This window comes from Haliotis rufescens, unplaced genomic scaffold, assembly GCF_023055435.1.
Source record: "Haliotis rufescens isolate VD_foot unplaced genomic scaffold, xgHalRufe1.0.p SCAF_5, whole genome shotgun sequence".
Lineage (NCBI taxonomy): Eukaryota > Metazoa > Mollusca > Gastropoda > Lepetellida > Haliotidae > Haliotis > Haliotis rufescens.
The window spans coordinates 49,880,116-49,897,867 of record NW_025964223.1 but is presented as its reverse complement, the minus strand read 5'-3'; the positions used below and the strand labels follow the sequence as shown (position 1 = coordinate 49,897,867).

At 38.4% G+C, this 17,752-nt stretch overlaps 1 protein-coding gene across 1 annotated transcript in view; it reads left to right on the top strand.

The window, feature by feature from the left end:
- LOC124127034 (protein kinase C-binding protein NELL2-like) overlaps window positions 1-16,451 on the top strand; it is a 116,825-nt gene extending 100,374 nt beyond the window's left edge. The window contains exons 4-9 of the mRNA XM_046490506.2: window positions 2,712-2,852; window positions 8,468-8,584; window positions 8,928-9,010; window positions 10,786-10,956; window positions 12,391-12,627; window positions 14,045-16,451. Coding sequence (XP_046346462.2) covers window positions 2,712-2,852; window positions 8,468-8,584; window positions 8,928-9,010; window positions 10,786-10,956; window positions 12,391-12,627; window positions 14,045-14,137 — 842 coding nt within the window. The 3' untranslated portion in view covers window positions 14,138-16,451. The remainder of the gene's footprint in view (window positions 1-2,711; window positions 2,853-8,467; window positions 8,585-8,927; window positions 9,011-10,785; window positions 10,957-12,390; window positions 12,628-14,044) is intronic.
- The last annotated feature ends 1,301 nt before the right edge of the window (window positions 16,452-17,752 follow it).

The window sequence follows — 17,752 nt, the reverse complement described above, 5'->3', positions numbered from 1 at the left end:
ATTGAGATTTGAAATTCAATCGATTGCAACATAGTAGTTTTTGTGTGGAGGTGAAATTGATGCTCTTTCCTTTAAAAAATGCCTGGTGTTTGAAAACTTTTATTTTTTTAAATTTTGAACGAAGAAGTTTGGATAAATGTCTTTTGGATGTACCTCAGTTGATTTACAGGCTTTTCATATCTTTGTAAGATGTAGAGAAATTTTATGAGACTTTTAGACGTTTTGTGTGCGGTTTAGGTATATCCCATTCCAGCAGTTGCCACCTTCAGGAAATAAATGTTTCCATGCTGTGCTAGGTGTTGATGATTCAGAACGATACTGCCTTCATGATTCTTGTCAAGCAGGACATGTTTTAATATGAAGAGCAGAAAAACCTAGGTTATCTTGAAGATGTTTTTTTGAAGTAGATTGGAAGTTCTCATTTAAATTTACTTCAGAACAAGTAAATAATAAAATTTGTAAAAAGTATTCTTTTGAAGACATGTGTTGAATGTTTGTAAACATGTAAGCTTGTGTTTTTTACCACTACAGTCTCATTAAAATTAGGTCCCTCTCTGCATGAAGATCGGAGTTTTTTTCTTTGGAGGTCATGTCAGGTTCACATTGTAATCAGCCAATCAGCATCAAGGCTTTCAATTCTGGTTGTGAGTGAGTGAAGCATTCAGACAAGCTTGTCTGATTTCTGTAACACCTGCCTACTGTATCGATACATATCATGATATGATATGATATGTATACCAATACTGAATACTACAATTTGTGCTAATTTTGTATTACCTTGCTAGCAGACAGTTTTTGCAATCAACAAAGATTGTTGTTAACATATATGCATAAACGTATAAGCATATACAATTATGCAATCACCGCCTCCGTGGTCTGGTGGTAGAGCGTCCACCCGGAGAGCGGAAGGTCCGGGGTTCGATCCCCAGCCGCATCATACCAAAAGACGTTAAAAGATGGTACTTGTTGTTACCCTGTCTGGCGCTCGTCATTAAAGGGCTAAAACAAGGACTGGTCGGCTCGGAGTCAGTATACTGTGTCTGAGTGGGGTATTCATATTAAACTGCAGCATGGTATCTCAGTGGGCTAGCACTATAAATCGGCATCAGTCCAGACTAGTACAAGCAGCCACACACACATGTGCATGCATGTTGCTATATAAGTGCAATAATCTTGGACGCGACGTTAAACCCCATTTCACCTCACCAATTATGCAATCAGGTGCATCCTTGGTTTCATAATGGGAGGTAAGGTCATGGTAGACCTAGTTTGTTTCACAAACCCTGAACCATATTATTTTCCCTTCTACCCAGCCCTTTCAGTAATGCAAAACCACTAAATGAAGGAAGTCTAGATTTACTTAGGTTCTCCCAACTCACTGGGCTCCTTTTTCAGTTTAAATGGAGTTATTTGCTTCTATCAAAATTATATGTGTCAGAGACTAAACGTTAGTCTTTGGTAACCCAAGTACATAGGTCAGGCAATTGAAACAAGTCTTTGTAAATAATACCTTTGAAAATCAATACATAATTATAAAATTCTTGATACAAGGGTAGGTGTATTGGTGGTTTATCTAGATCTGCTCCGAGGCCAATATTCATCCCTAAACAATATTCAGTAAAAATTCCCAAATTGGAATTCCAAATTTTCAAATTCATGTTATTACTAATGTTTTGGCTTTTTAGAGGTGACTTGTGAGTCCGTAATGACAAGAGCAGTAACGCGGTTAAGCTTTTGTTTTTCTGGTCCAGGTTTTATAATCAATTGGCTTTCATGGCATTATGTACTGCAATGTTAAACAGCATTCAATGACACTACATCATTACCATCAATCAGTTTGCCTGGTCCAGGTTTTATAATCAACCAGCTATCATGTTAAACAGCATTCATTGACACACCTGTAATTTTGAAGTAACTATTTCATCCTCACTATCAATCATTGGTTTTTCTGGTCAAGATTTTATGATCAGCCGGCTTTCATGGCATTAATGCAGCGTTAAACGGCATTCACTGACACTCCAGTCATTTTGAAATAACCATTTCATCCTCACTATCAATCATTGGTTTTTCTGGTCCAGATTTTATGATCAGCCGGCTATCATGGCATTAATGCAGTGTTAAACAGCATTCACTGACACACTCCAGTCATTTTGAAATAACCATTTCATCCTCACTATCAATCATTTGTTTTTCTGGTCCAGATTTTATGATCAGCCGGCTATCATGGCATTAATGCAGTGTTAAACAGCATTCACTGACACTCCAGTCATTTTGAAATAACCATTTCATCCTCACTATCAATCATTGGTTTTTCTGGTCCAGATTTTATGATCAGCCGGCTATCATGGCATTAATGCAGCGTTAAACAGCATTCACTGACACACTCCAGTCATTTTCATTTAATCATTTTATCATTACTCTCAGCCATGGGTTGTCTGCACATTGTGCAGACAATTGTTGTAATGCATGTATACTGTAGGTGATATACCAGGGATTATTCTGCATGATGAAACCCAATCACACCAATCATGTCAGGTGTTATCTGTTTTGATGTAGATCATTATGATGTGTAGCTTCTCCTTGATGAGTTAACAGTTTATTGTCAGAATAACACTGTTGTTTCGTCCAATATATTTAAGCCCATCTTATTTCTCTCCCACCATGTCCAGTTAAGCATTCTATGTAATCAAGTTTAATGTTTTCTCTCCCAGACATAGACGAGTGTGCACTGGGTATATCGTCATGTCGTGGCCACTCCGTCTGTATTAACCAGCCTGGATGGTACCAGTGTGACTGTCTTGAAGGTTTCCATAGCAACTGGCCAGACAACCATTATGGCAGCCTCTGTCTAGGTACCAAATGAGTGTGCATGCATAGTGTAATTAGTCATGTGTGTGTTAATTATGTGTTTCTAAATGCATACTTGCATAGAAGAAGATCATTGTCCCTGTGTGAGAATTTAGTGTCTTAGTTATAAGAGATAGGAAAGTGCAGATGTATATATGTGTGAGTATTCATGTTTATGCATGCATGTAAACTAAAGCATGTGTGATACGTGTGAAAGTGTACATGTTTATGCATGTAAACTTAAACATGTGTGATACGTGTGAAAGTGTAAATTTTTATGCATGCATGTAAACTGAAGCATGTGTGATATGTGTGAAAGTGTACATGTTTATGCATGCATGTAAACTAAAGGATGTGTGATACATGTGAAAGTGTACATGTTTATGCATGCATGTAAACTAAAGCATGTGTGATACGTGTGAAAGTGTACATGTTTATGCATGCATGTAAACTAAAGCATGTGTGATACGTGTGAAAGTGTACATGTTTATGCATGCATGTAAACTAAAGCATGTGTGATACGTGTGAAAGTGTACATGTTTATGCATGCATGTAAACTAAAGCATGTGTGATACGTGTGAAAGTGTACATGTTTATGCATGCATGTAAACTAAAGCATGTGTGATACGTGTGAAAGTGTACATGTTTATGCATGCATGTAAACTGAAGCATGTGTGATACGTGTGAAAGTGTACATGTTTATGCATGCATGTAAACTAAAGCATGTGTGATATGTGTGAAAGTGTACATGTTTATGCATGCATATAAACTAAAGCATGTGTGATACGTGTGAAAGTGTACATGTTTATGCATACATGTAAACTGAAGCATGTGTGATACGTGTGAAAGTGTACATGTTTATGCATGCATGTAAACTAAAGCATGTGTGATACGTGTGAAAGTGTACATGTTTATGCATGCATGTAAACTAAAGCATGTGTGATACGTGTGAAAGTGTACATGTTTATGCATGCATGTAAACTGAAGCATGTGTGATACGTGTGAAAGTGTACATGTTTATGCATGCATGTAAACTAAAGCATGTGTGATACGTGTGAAAGTGTACATGTTTATGCATGCATGTAAACTGAAGCATGTGTGATACGTGTGAAAGTGTACATGTTTATGCATGCATATAAACTAAAGCATGTGTGATACGTGTGAAAGTGTACATGTTTATGCATGCATGTAAACTAAAGCATGTGTGATACGTGTGAAAGTGTACATGTTTATGCATGCATGTAAACTAAAGCATGTGTGATACGTGTGAAAGTGTACATGTTTATGCATGCATGTAAACTAAAGCATGTGTGATACGTGTGAAAGTGTACATGTTTATGCATGCATGTAAACTAAAGCATGTGTGATACGTGTGAAAGTGTACATGTTTATGCATGCATGTAAACTAAAGCATGTGTGATACGTGTGAAAGTGTACATGTTTATGCATGCATGTAAACTGAAGCATGTGTGATACGTGTGAAAGTGTACATGTTTATGCATACATGTAAACTGAAGCATGTGTGATACGTGTGAAAGTGTACATGTTTATGCATGCATGTAAACTAAAGCATGTGTGATACGTGTGAAAGTGTACATGTTTATGCATGCATGTAAACTAAAGCATGTGTGATACGTGTGAAAGTGTACATGTTTATGCATGCATGTAAACTGAAGCATGTGTGATACGTGTGAAAGTGTACATGTTTATGCATGCATGTAAACTAAAGCATGTGTGATACGTGTGAAAGTGTACATGTTTATGCATGCATGTAAACTGAAGCATGTGTGATACGTGTGAAAGTGTACATGTTTATGCATGCATATAAACTAAAGCATGTGTGATACGTGTGAAAGTGTACATGTTTATGCATGCATGTAAACTAAAGCATGTGTGATACGTGTGAAAGTGTACATGTTTATGCATGCATGTAAACTAAAGCATGTGTGATATGTCTTTGAGTATATTTATGCATGTGTGGATATGAGAGTATGTGTATGTGTATTTATGTAAACCATGCAAACGATATGTGTGAGAGAATGCATACGCATGTGTGATATGTCTGTGTGAGAGAATATATGTGTGCCTACATGTGTGTTGCCACTGTGAGAAAAAGTGAATGTACATGTGAATGCATGCATGATTACTGTGTTAATGCATAATCGTGAATTGTCTGAATGGGACTTCATGCAAGGGTTAAGGCTGTTGCTATTAAAACTGAGCGTAAGCATGCATGACGATGAATGTGTGAATACTGTGTTAATGCATGCTAGTGAAATAGGTATACATTAGTGCATGCAAAAGTTAACATCATTGCCACATGCTTGCTGTAAAAGGCAACTCTGCTTGTTGTAAGGGGCGACTAATGGGATCAAGTGGTCAGGCTCACTGACTTGGTTGATGCATGTCATCGATCCCAATCGCCTGGATCGATGCTCATAGTGTCAATCACTGGATTGTCTGGTTCAGGTTCGATTATTTATAGACCGCCGTCATAATATTGCTGAGTGCGGCGTTAAACAACAAACAAACAAACAAAAGCATATCAGTCATCTGTGAAGATAATGCACATCTGCATGAATACAGTGCATGATAATGAAATGTGTGTAAATGCATGCAGTGATTATAAAGATGCACATAAGAATCAATGTATGCATGTGCATGTCATCCGAAGAAGACGAATGCATGTGTGCCTAAAAGTATGCATTCAAATCTACGCATTTGTAAGAACTAATCCCTGTGTGCATGCAAGTATGTAACCTGAGGTTTGTGAAACGTATATTTGCAGGTGCATGCATGTGCATGTATGTGGTAAGATGTCAGTCATTGTGTGAGTATGATAAATGCATACCTGTGAATCTGTGTGTACCGGTACACCTGTGAATATCAACGATGCCTGTGTGCATGCATGCAAGGACCTGGTAGATGCTTGTGTGAGTTATCTTATGAATGTGTAGTGGCCATAATGTGTAGTGGTCCTGTGAGGGGATTCGAACCACTTTCTGATCCGGACGCCTTGTCCACATGACCCAAGCAAGCTGACAACGTTTGGATGTCATCTGTGGGATGACTCCATGCCCTGCATCAAATGTATTGAAATGTACCATGCTGTGACAGTGTGATGTGAAATATGAAGTAGATGTGTTTAATGTCTGTCTACCATTCTGCCTGCATTGGTGTGATGTGAAATAGGAAGTAGAAGTGTTTAATGTCTGTCTACCATTCTGCATTTGTGTGATGTGAAATATGAAGTAGAAGTGTTTAATGTCTGTCTACCATTCTGCATTGGTGTGATGTGAAATATGAAGTAGAAGTGTTTAATGTCTGTCGACCATTCTGCCTGCATTGGTGTGATGTGAAATAGGAAGTAGAAGTGTTTAATGTCTGTCGACCATTCCGCCTGCATTGGTGTGATGTGAAATATGAAGTAGACATGTTTAATGTCTGTCTACCATTCTGCATTGGTGTGATGTGAAATAGGGAGTAGAAGTGTTTAATGTCTGTCTACCATTCTGCCTGCATTGGTGTGATGTGAAATATGAAGTAGAAGTGTTGAATGTCTGTCTACCATTCTGCATTAGTGTGATGTGAAATAGGGAGTAGAAGTGTTTAATGTCTGTCTACCATTCTGCCTGCATTGGTGTGATGTGAAATATGAAGTAGACATGTTTAATGTCTGTCTACCATTCTGCATTGGTGTGATGTGAAATAGGGAGTAGAAGTGTTTAATGTCTGTCTACCATTCTGCCTGCATTGGTGTGATGTGAAATATGAAGTAGAAGTGTTTAATGTCTGTCTACCATTCTGCATTAGTGTGATGTGAAATAGGGAGTAGAAGTGTTTAATGTCTGTCTGTCATGCTGCGGCAGTGTGATGTAACTAGAAATTAGATTGTACAATCTTTCATTGTTCTGTTGTTGTAATACAATTGGGTTTGTTTGTGTGGCATCTGTTGCTTTTGTTGTTATCCAGTGGTATTTCTTTTATTTTCCCGTTCTCTGTGTGTGTTGATACGAGTGGCTTCATGCTTCGTTTCACTGAATAGTTTGTTCACCTGTTGTATCTGTATTGTTCATTGACCCAAGTTCTCCTCAGAGGATCCTTTCAACCCACAATCTCTGCCAGCACACTTGTGACTGAAACATCTCATGTGTCCATGTGTCATGCTTGTTGCTTTCTCATTATTTTTAATTGTATTAAACTTGTTCCCATTGTTTTATTGATGTGATATATCCCATGCAATGTAAACTTTTAACACTCTATTCTAATTGCACCAAACCAAATTATGTTCGTTTTTTGCAGACTTTGTCAATATGCCAAAAGAAACGATACAAATCTTTCCAAGTTTGATTTGAGATTAATTCCCCAGAAAAGTTGCCAGATTTAAAGATCTTAAAAAAAACATTTTTTCATCAAACAGCATTTAAGAATTTCTACTTTTGCATGATTAGTAATTAACTCATGTGTAAAAAGCAAGTGAATTGGTATGGCGCTTTGTCTGTAAATGCTGGCCAGCGAGGCGACTTCATTTTGTTGATCATGAATACACTTCTATATTTAAAGCTTCAGAAATGGTTTATCATATGGAAGTTTGCCAATGGATATAGATCATTCTTGGTAAACTGTCGGGGAAAGCTATTGTCAACAAGAAACATCCATAATGTTATTACCTAGAAAGGATATGTCTGGGTAAAACTAACTGATCCCTAAACTTTGTTAGACCAGTGTCTGGACAGTGATGTAATGAATGATCTGATCTTGCTGAATCAGCTTCTTAATGATAAAATCAAATAAATCAAGAATAACATGTTTCTATGGATACACCCAGTCTGTGGGTTTCATTTTTTAGGCATCATTATTGACATTCTCTGTTTTCTCTTTGAGTTACTATCATGTGAAGCTCAGAATCTCACATACAAAATTCTTTCACCTGAGAGTACATTCAACATTAACAGATGTATGAAGAAAGACAAGATTGATAAATCTTATCAAAGTTTTGACTTGCAACACATATATTGGTCTGGCTTGAATGTTCAGTGAGACATGTGTGGTTCATGGAAAAAGGGAGGTAACTCCAGATTACTAACAGTTTTTGTGTACCGGAATGCTATTGATAAAACAGGTGGTATCAGATAAAAATATTTAAGGCTTCAAAAAAATATTTTAAAAAAGTATCTTTATGTGTAAGCTTATCATATTTTGTTCAAAACGATGAAGAATGTGCTATTCAAGTTTTGATTTTGTCCAGATGTGTCATGGATGTTTCTTATATTTGGCTCTCAAGAATTCAATTTTAACCATTTATCAGTTCCTAAAGATAAAAAGAAGGAAATAAGCAAACATGCTTTCAGAAATGATATTTCCTTTCATGTTAACATCTCAGTTTGCCTTTTTAACGTTTATCAGATTAAAGGTCAAATGTCAAATGATAAAAAGTATACTTTTATTAGTCATTCATGCACTCAATGAATATGTATGGTTTGCAAAAAAGTTGATGTTTTTTAAGTAAACAAACCTTATTTTATATAACCTTAAAACATAATGTTTGGGAAAATAAGTATTTCCAGCCTGCGTTGATCAGAGTGATTGTAGTGATTGTAAGTTTGTCATCTTGCTGCAGATATTAATGAATGTGCTGGAGAAGGAAACGGACACACATGTCATCCCACAATGCATTGCATCAATGAGGAAGGATCATATCAGTGTGGATGCATAAACAACAGCACATGTCTGCAAAGTAAGTAGTGTGAGGAGGAGGATCATACAGAAATAGAGGAATGGAAACAAAAGTACCTGTTTTCGCATAAATTTCTTCTTCAGTCAAACATTTGACTCATAAGTTCAAACATTCATGGGCTTAACTCAGTAAAGTTTTGTATCAATACTTTACTGTGTTCTGCTGGCATATCCAAAGGATTGGAAAAATTCAAATAAAGTTGTTACTGAAGCACTAATTGTTGGTCAGTTGGATAATTTGAGACAGATACACGGCCATATTTCACATGTTGTAAAAATATGAATTGACTGAAAAACATACATTTGTGTTTTGACTGTTTGATGTAGACTGTGTGATGTTTCAGACTGCTTGTTTGAAGGCCAGGAACACAAGAACGGTGACACATGGCTCTCCACAGTGGACAAGTGTCTTGCTTGCACCTGTCAGGTAATCTGCTCGTTTGTGCATTCTCATATACACCTGAAAATTTTGAACATCAACACTTTATCATATACCCTGAACTATTTTATATAGAGAATCTTTCACCCAAGCAAGCCTCAGAGTTTTAAACTTTTATTGATTCGTTTTGATATATTTGATATCTAAAGACACAAGTATGAGATTCTATTTATCATTAAAGTCATTCTTTTAACTTTCAGTTTGTAAACAGTAATAAACAGTGTCTTGAGTGTACAATTTGCAGTCCTGGGTTTGAATAGGTTTTCAGCAACCCATGCTTGCCATAAATGGTGACTAAGCTTGTCGTAAGAGGCAACTAACGGGATCGGGTGGTCATCGGAAGTTGTGAGATTATTTACAATTACTTCTAGCAGGTGAGCTACAGTTTCTCGTTACCCCTGCCCAAACCAAGGTGTGCAGGGGATGCAGACACAGGCCCATCAGTCTGTCCTGTTGTCAGAGCATCACCCATAAACCATTCCATATTTCTTCATGAAACTTGTATGCCCAATAGACTTGCACTGAACTGGTGCCTTTTGCTACTGAGGAAATTTTACATTTTCTTTGTGTGTGTGTATTTGCAAGAAAACAGTTTGGTTCAAATGAGGGTAGGGTTCATAGTGTAAATCATTAACTGTACAATATTTCTTTGTGGAACTATTTATGTGCAGTCTTACATTTAAACCCAAACTCTAATGCAGTACTTGAAGCATATCAGATATCAAACATCATACGACCCTGTGGGGATTCTGGGTTAGATAGTACACATTCTTTTTAATACCAGTGGATTATATATATACTTAACAAAAACGTTAGGGATCATCAATAGTTTTTGGGAAATATGTTCACTACAAAAAAATATCCTACCAAATGTTCATGATCCAAAACTTTTTGGGGTCAGTACCAGGGTATATCTTGTGGTTCATGATGACAGTATCACAGAATCACTTCAAGTACATTGGAGGCGTTCAGGTAGCCTTGTGGTTAAAGTATTCGTTCGTCACGCCGAAGATTTGGGTTCGATTCCTGACATGGGTACAATGTGTGAAGCCCATTTCTGGTGTCCCCCACGGTACTCACCCACTCTCTCAAGTACATTATAACCTGGTTGCAACTGAGAAACCAAAAAGACTTCATTCGTCGAGTGTGGAGATGTGAAGCAGATTTTACTGGGGCTTCTTTCAGTCTTTCAAGAATCACCAAGCTGTTGATTTCTGGCCCAGGCAAGCTCCTATAGATATATTCTCATCATTGTTGCCTGAAGAATGTTCTATTGATACCAAACTTCCGGCTGTTGCAAAGGTCATGAACAGTATACACATTTCAGTACAGTATGTTGTTTGGATCCTTTGTTTTAGCTTTGCAAACAGCTTCTGACTTTGATCAGTTGTGAGTGGGGTATTTTTTCTCATCAGAATCACAGCTTTTTTTCTGAAACAATGAATTTTTGGTGATGGTGATTTTATGATAAGGCCCAATTTAATTACCATATTTATCTGTGGAATTGGCTCACTGAGCAAGCAAATTCTATACCAAGCTAGGAGAAAAGTCACACGCTATAAACCAATAGTGTCTATTCATGGGTAATGAGGTGATAACAAGCCATTATTTGCACTTTTTAAAATTATATTTTCATAAGTAGCTTGTCATTTCTACAGCAAAGACTTAAAGTATGAACACTTCTGATACTGAAGATCTTAGAATATAATGTCATTTCTACCAAAGGCTTACATGTTGACATGACTGTCGTACGGATGTTACAGTCTGGGGTGACCACATGCCACAAGAAGGAGTGTGACTGCGGCGATACCGAGGTGGACAACGACTGCTGTCCCTACTGCAACCTGACTGCCCAATGCCCCCACCAGGAGTTCTCCCTCTTCATGCAGAACGGGGAGAGGTGGACCTTCCAGTGTCAGACCTGCGAGTGTCTGGTGAGTTGTGTCAGACCTGCGAGTGTCTGATGAGTTGTGTCAGACCTGTGAGTGTCTGGTGAGTTGTGTCCAGTGTCAGACCTGTGAGTGTCTGGTGAGTTGTGTCAGACCTGTGAGTGTCTGGTGAGTTGTGTCCAGTGTCAGACCTGTGAGTGTCTGGTGAGTTGTGTCAGACCTACGAGTGTCTGGTGAGTTGTGTCCAGTGTCAGACCTGCAAGTGTCTAGTGAGTTGTGTCAGACCTGCGATTGTCTGGTGAGTTGTGTCAGACCTGTGAGTGTCTGGTGAGTTGTGTCCAGTATCAGACCTGCGAGTGTCTGGTGAGTTGTGTCAGACCTGCGAGTGTCTAGTGAGTTGTGTCAGACCTGCGAGTGTCTGGTGAGTTGTGTCAGACCTGCGTGTGTCTGGTGAGTTGTGTCCATAGTCAGACCTGCGAGTTCCTGGTGAGTTGTGTCCAGTATCAGACCCGGAGCGTCTGGTGAGTTGTGTCAGACCTGCGAGTGTCTGGTGAGTTGTGTCAGACCCGCGAGTGTCTGGTGAGTTGTGTCCAGTGTCAGACCTGCGAGTGTCTGGTGAGTTGTGTCCAGTGTCAGACCTGCGTGTGTCTGGTGAGTTGTGTCCAGTATCAGACCCGGAGTGTCTGGTGAGTTGTGTCAGACCTGCGAGTGTCTGGTGAGTTGTGTCAGACCTGCGTGTGTCTGGTGAGTTGCGTCCAGTGTCAGACCTGCGTGTGTCTGGTGAGTTGTGTCCAGTATCAGACCTGCGAGTGTCTGGTGAGTTGTGTCAGACCTGCGAGTGTCTGGTGAGTTGTGTCTAGTGTCAGACCTGCGAGTGTCTGGTGAGTTGTGTCAGACCTGCGAGTGTCTTGTGAGTTGTGTCAGACCTGCGATTGTCTGGTGAGTTGTGTCCATAGTCAGACCTGCAAGTGTCTGGTGAGTTGTGTCCAGTGTCTGATCTGCGAGTGTCTGGTGAGTTGTGTCAGACCTGCGAGTGTCTGGTGAGTTGTGTCCAGTATCAGACCTGCGAGTGTCTGGTGAGTTGTGTCAGACCTGTGAGTGTCTAGTGAGTTGTGTCAGACCTGCGAGTGTCTGGTGAGTTGTGTCAGACCTGCGAGTGTCTGGTGAGTTGTGTCCAGTATCAGACCTGCGAGTGTCTGGTGAGTTGTGTCAGACCTGCGAGTGTCTGGTGAGTTGTGTCTAGTGTCAGACCCGCGAGTGTCTGGTGAGTTGTGTCAGACCTGCGAGTGTCTGGTGAGTTGTGTCAGACCTGCGAGTGTCTGGTGAGTTGTGTCAGACATGCGAGTGTCTGGTGAGTTGTGTCCAGTATCAGACCTGCGAGTGTCTGGTGAGTTGTGTCAGACCTACGAGTGTCTGGTGAGTTGTGTCCAGTGTCAATCCTGTAGTGGTTACACATGGTGACCATGTCCTCTGTTTCAGCAAGGAGAGATAGACTGCTGGCCCCTGGAGTGCCCCGACGATCAGTGTCACAACATGGTGCAGGAGAAGGGAGACTGCTGCCCACGCTGCATTGACGACAACCCCTGCATCAACCCCAACCTGGGGCTGGGGGGTCAGGACCACTCTACCACCAAGTGCATGTATCTGAATCATCAGTTCGGCCACGGTGATTCCTGGGTGCTGGAGAGTGACAAGTGTACATCCTGCGAATGCAAGGTAGACATGTGAAAAGGGCTGACATAAGAATAGAGTAGTCAGTCGTCCTGATAAATTACAGGCCACTGTCATGTAGTTAGTATATCGATGACTGCAGCGGAAAACATCTTGTACGTACTGAATGTTTCTGTTACATCAAAAGTGTTGTAATTATTTTATCATCCAAAACTGGCTCCCACAGGAGATATCACTTGGATGAGATCAAGCGATATCTACACTGTAGATGTCGCTGCAATGAAATTGCATCACAATGCTTTGCAGACCATTGTGACGTCACTGGTTACCATGACGTCACAATCAAATGACATCACTTATAGCTCTGCTACAGATGCTGTTAGCAGTACTTTTTACACTGAAGACACTGCTAATTACTGTCTACAATCTGAAAAAGTCGGAAGAATGATGTTGGATGATAAATAAAATCTCACCCTCGTGTCTTTTGATATCAAATGTATCAACACGAGTTGATAAAAGTGGCAAAAGGCCTCGGCAAGCCTCGGAATTTTTCCACTTTTATCAACTCGTGTTGATATATATTTGATATCAAAAGACACTCAGGTGAGATTCTCTATATCTTCTGATGGTTACATCTGTTGCCCTGCTATGTGTTGGGATGAATGCATCTAATCAACTCAAAAACATGCTGGTTAGTAATCCGAAACATAAGCAACAGGTAGCCCTTCTATATTCTTGAAATGTGAGTACTCTTACTAAAATTATTTCAAATTATGTTTGAAAATTGTTCCAGCAGAACTAAAGGCAATTATGCATTTCACTATTTTTTTAGAATTCTGCTCATGTGCTAGTTGGTTAGTTTGACATTATGTCAACTGGAATTAAGGTGCATATAACTTTCTTATTAAGGTAGCATGAGGCATAGGACTTGTCATAGATTAGACGTGTGTTTTCCCAAACCAGAAGTTATGTGATAACACTAAAATTGTTAATAACTTTGTTTTTTAGTTTATTAGAGGTTGTAATGTATTGTCCTAATCAGAAGTGATGCAACTAAACTAGAACTAAACTATGAGCTAGAGACAGTTGATAACATCAGGGGTCGAAGGTGAATGTGTGTAATTATTGGTGAGGTCAACTGTCACCTGATTTGGTGAAATAAAAATGATCCATGATACATGCTTCTTGTGGTAAAGTTTTGTGGCATTCAGGAAAAGGTGGGGAAGGGGATTCTTTTCTTTTTGCATAACGCATACTGCAAATACCTTGTTTTCTTTTCTGAAATTTTGAGTTGTGTTCTGAAAAAGACGTCACAGCTGTCAATCTATCACAGGGTGGTTAGCTCAGTTTTGTTGAAAGATGGTCACATCTGTTCTGTAGCTGGACTGTTAGCTCATGTCTGTTATCACATATTCTTACATCTATTCTGTAAAAAGATGATCACACCTTTGTTCTGTTACAGGCTGGTCACATCTGTTGTTCCTTCAACCAAACCTGCTATGCTGAGGTTGGCCTACCTACTGCCGCTCCCCAAGACCAGATCTCCCTGGGATAGTATCATCCAGCTGAAGCTGACCTGGACCAGATCAAACCAGATCATCCCATTTGGACCAGATCAGACTGGTCAACTGTGCTATGACCAGATAAAACTTGATTAATCTGGAGTGATCCACCTTGGACCAGATAATCACATTGCTATGATCAGATAAATATCTGGTATGAATATAGATTCTGTTTTATTTTGTTTCATGTTGACTGACTGAAATAAGTTTTGCACTTTGAATTCTTGATGGCTGTAATGTTGTTTAAAAATTACCTCAGACTCTGCATCGGCTCGATCTGCTCTTCACTGTAGGGATTGCATACAGGAGACTTAGCTGCTCATGCATGTCACGGAGCAGGCTGTCAGTGGTTTGGAAAACTCACAAGATGTGACAGCCAATAGAGCTTCATCAGGAACAAAGGGCTACGGAGGTGGAGTCTTTATGATTATGGAAATGGTTTTCTTGATTTTATGTTAGGATATTGGACAATTTGGACATCGTTGTCTTTCTTGAATTTAGCAGTTGTGTCATCTCTGCTCAGAATGCTCTTGGTATAGTCCTGCTCCTCCAGGACTTCCTTTATAACAGGAAACAGAGTCTGTGGAAATTGTACATATTCATGTCCAACTGGTGTAGCATGTCTTCTCAGAAGGCTGTTGAGATCACTCTGCTCCTATGGAACAAAAAACAATGACTGTGGAAATTGAATATCATCCTGATTTCAATTAATGCAACATCTCCTGCTCAGAATGCTGAGATTGTCCTTTTCATGTAGAACAGAGGACAGAGTCCACGGAACCAACCTGATGCATCATCTCCTGAATAGAGTTCTGTGGAGATTGTTTTAATGACGTAGACCAGAGGGCAATCTATACAAAATCCAACTTATGCATCAGTTCCTGAGCAAAATGATCTCAGATCCTTCTTGAGGTATTGGAGTCAGGGTTGTTTCCAACTGTCCTAGCCATCTTGATATGTTGTGAGATTGGACATGGCGCTAATACTGAGAACACTGGATGCTGGTACTGAAGCTGGGACAGCTTGTTGCTATTACCATGTTTGTGATAATGTGATACAAGATGTGCTTCAAACACATCCAGATGATTCTTAAAAACACATCCAGATTATTCTTGTTAGAGATAACTTTTTGTCATCAAACTTCTTAAAGGATATTTTGTTTTGGAAATGTGTTTCTTGGGATCATCAGTGAAACAGCACATTATGCATGAAATATTGGTACATGAGAATTTAACAAAAGTATCACTGCATGGATTTAGAGACCATTTTGACACCTTGACCCAAGCAAATGTGTTTACGTGATCTCTGCTTCTGTAGTTGTTCCAAATTGATAAATAAATTATTGATACAAAATTTGTAGTAATTATTTTATCAAAATATAGAATATTTATAAAATTGGGCTTGGAACAGCTATTTTAGTGAAAAAATGATGACAAAAGTACTATTTTCCTGCTGACTCCAGGAAGACGAGTTGCTAGTAATTATCCTGAAAGTAGTCTTGCTATGACACATGTATGATATTACTGTTTTTGTCACAGTGTGTGTGATGATGATCAGCCTTACCTCATTGGGTGTATACGGTAGATACCTACAGTTTAGCTGTTTGCTTTCTATTGTAATATATTTGAATTTCATGTTTTTATAGTGTTGATATGAATTATTTATGAATCAGTTTTGTTCTGATTTTGATATTATGTATCATAGAATTGTCATTGCATAATTTACATAATTACATATTATTCTCAGATACTGTATTTAGTAGTTCATAATTTCAATGGTATGGTTGTCATTAATTGATTACTATTAATCATAATTATCATCAAAAAGTATAATAACAAGCTTTCTGTTATATATTTCATTTCAAAGTACCTTTTACTTCCTAGTGTTCAAGGGATAGCTTTAAACTGAACTGACTTAGTCTTATTTCGTATGGAATGTGGATAGTTGGTGTTATGAAAAGTGATGACATATATTTTTAAAATAGAAATAAAGATATAATGTATGTGACATAATAACTGTCAAATTGTTCTCACAATGTCTATCAGTTGTTGTTTACCGATAGGTTGATAATTGAGTTATTTAAATGAAGTTTACTTATAAGTGGTAGAAAGAGATTAGATTTTTATGGTTAATTGGATGTTAAAATATTTAGCTTTGTCTAATGGTAATGATAAAAAATGTTGTATATTAATATTACCGTATTCGACGTAATAAGCGCCCAGGGCGCTCTCAAAATTAGAAATAGGGGGCTCTTATTAGAATATTATTTTGGTGGAAAAAAACAGAGTTGAAAGATAAATTTCGTGGTTTGTGCTGACAGCCTGAAATGTTTATATACGACAGATATATTTTTCAAGATTTTAATTGCCCATAATTGAGGGTTCATATAGCACACAAGTGCGTATTATACGCGAATAAATAAGTCTTGTGTACATTGATAAATCGGAAGGGGTGCTAATTGGGATTGTTCACTAGCCAATATATGAGCAAATATCGCCGTGGGCACTTATTTGAGCGGGGCGCTTATTACGTCGAATACAGTAGTATTAATAGAATACAGACAGAATACACTGTATCATACCAGGTTGGAAGAGTTCAATCCAAAGAAATCAGCTGATGTGTATCATCACAGCTTAAGTCTGCAGTTTATATTAAACTGGACAATGTGTGCTTATATTTCCCTAGACTCTACTGCTTGATGAGAATGGTTGGTTTAGGTTGTAGATATATATGCTGACATACTTGAAAAACCCAGTTTTCTTGTTTCTGTATGTCATCCATTTAGTATGCCTATACTAACTGTTTTAGTTCAAATAAAATAAAAGTGTAAGTATTATAAATGTTTAGAATTTGAAATGCATTTGTTTATGGTATTGAAGGCCATAGTTTTGTTTTGTTTTGTTATTGTCTCTCTGGTTACAGATGTCACATTATGAATACCAACATAATGAAATCAATCCAATTTTGTTCACAAAAAGATTGGGATTATTTCTTTTGAATTTTTTGTAACTACAACTATTTCCTTTGTATGAGTGTAGATGAAACAGGGAGATTCTTACAGAGATCAATGTTAGAACATTTCACAAAACTTGATTTTACTGACCGTATTCGATGTAATAAGTGCCCAGGGTGCTCTCAAAATTAGAAAAAGGGGGCTCTTATTAGAATAAAATTTTGAAAGATAGTAAATTTTGTGGTTTATGCTGACAGCCTGAAATGATACAAAAGAAAAGTCTGTGCGTATTAAAACAACCCGAGTGTGTATTATACACGAATTAATAAGTCCTGTGTACATTGATCAATCAGAAGGGTTGCTAATTGGGATTGTTCACTAGCCAATATATTAGCAAATAGCGCCGCTTATTTGAGTGGGGCGCTTAATACGTCGAATACGGTATTCCTGATGAAGGTTAGTCTGCATCACAGTCTCTGAACAATGTTTCTTTCCCTTCCACCCAGCTCTCACTGTCATGCTTGAGTCCTAAATGAAGCAAGTCTAGATTTTACACATGTTCACTGGGGCTCCTTTTCAATTTATAAACAGTTTGTTTCAATCAAAATCATTTTTCAGACTGAGCGTTAGTCTAGATGAAAGGATAGGATAAACA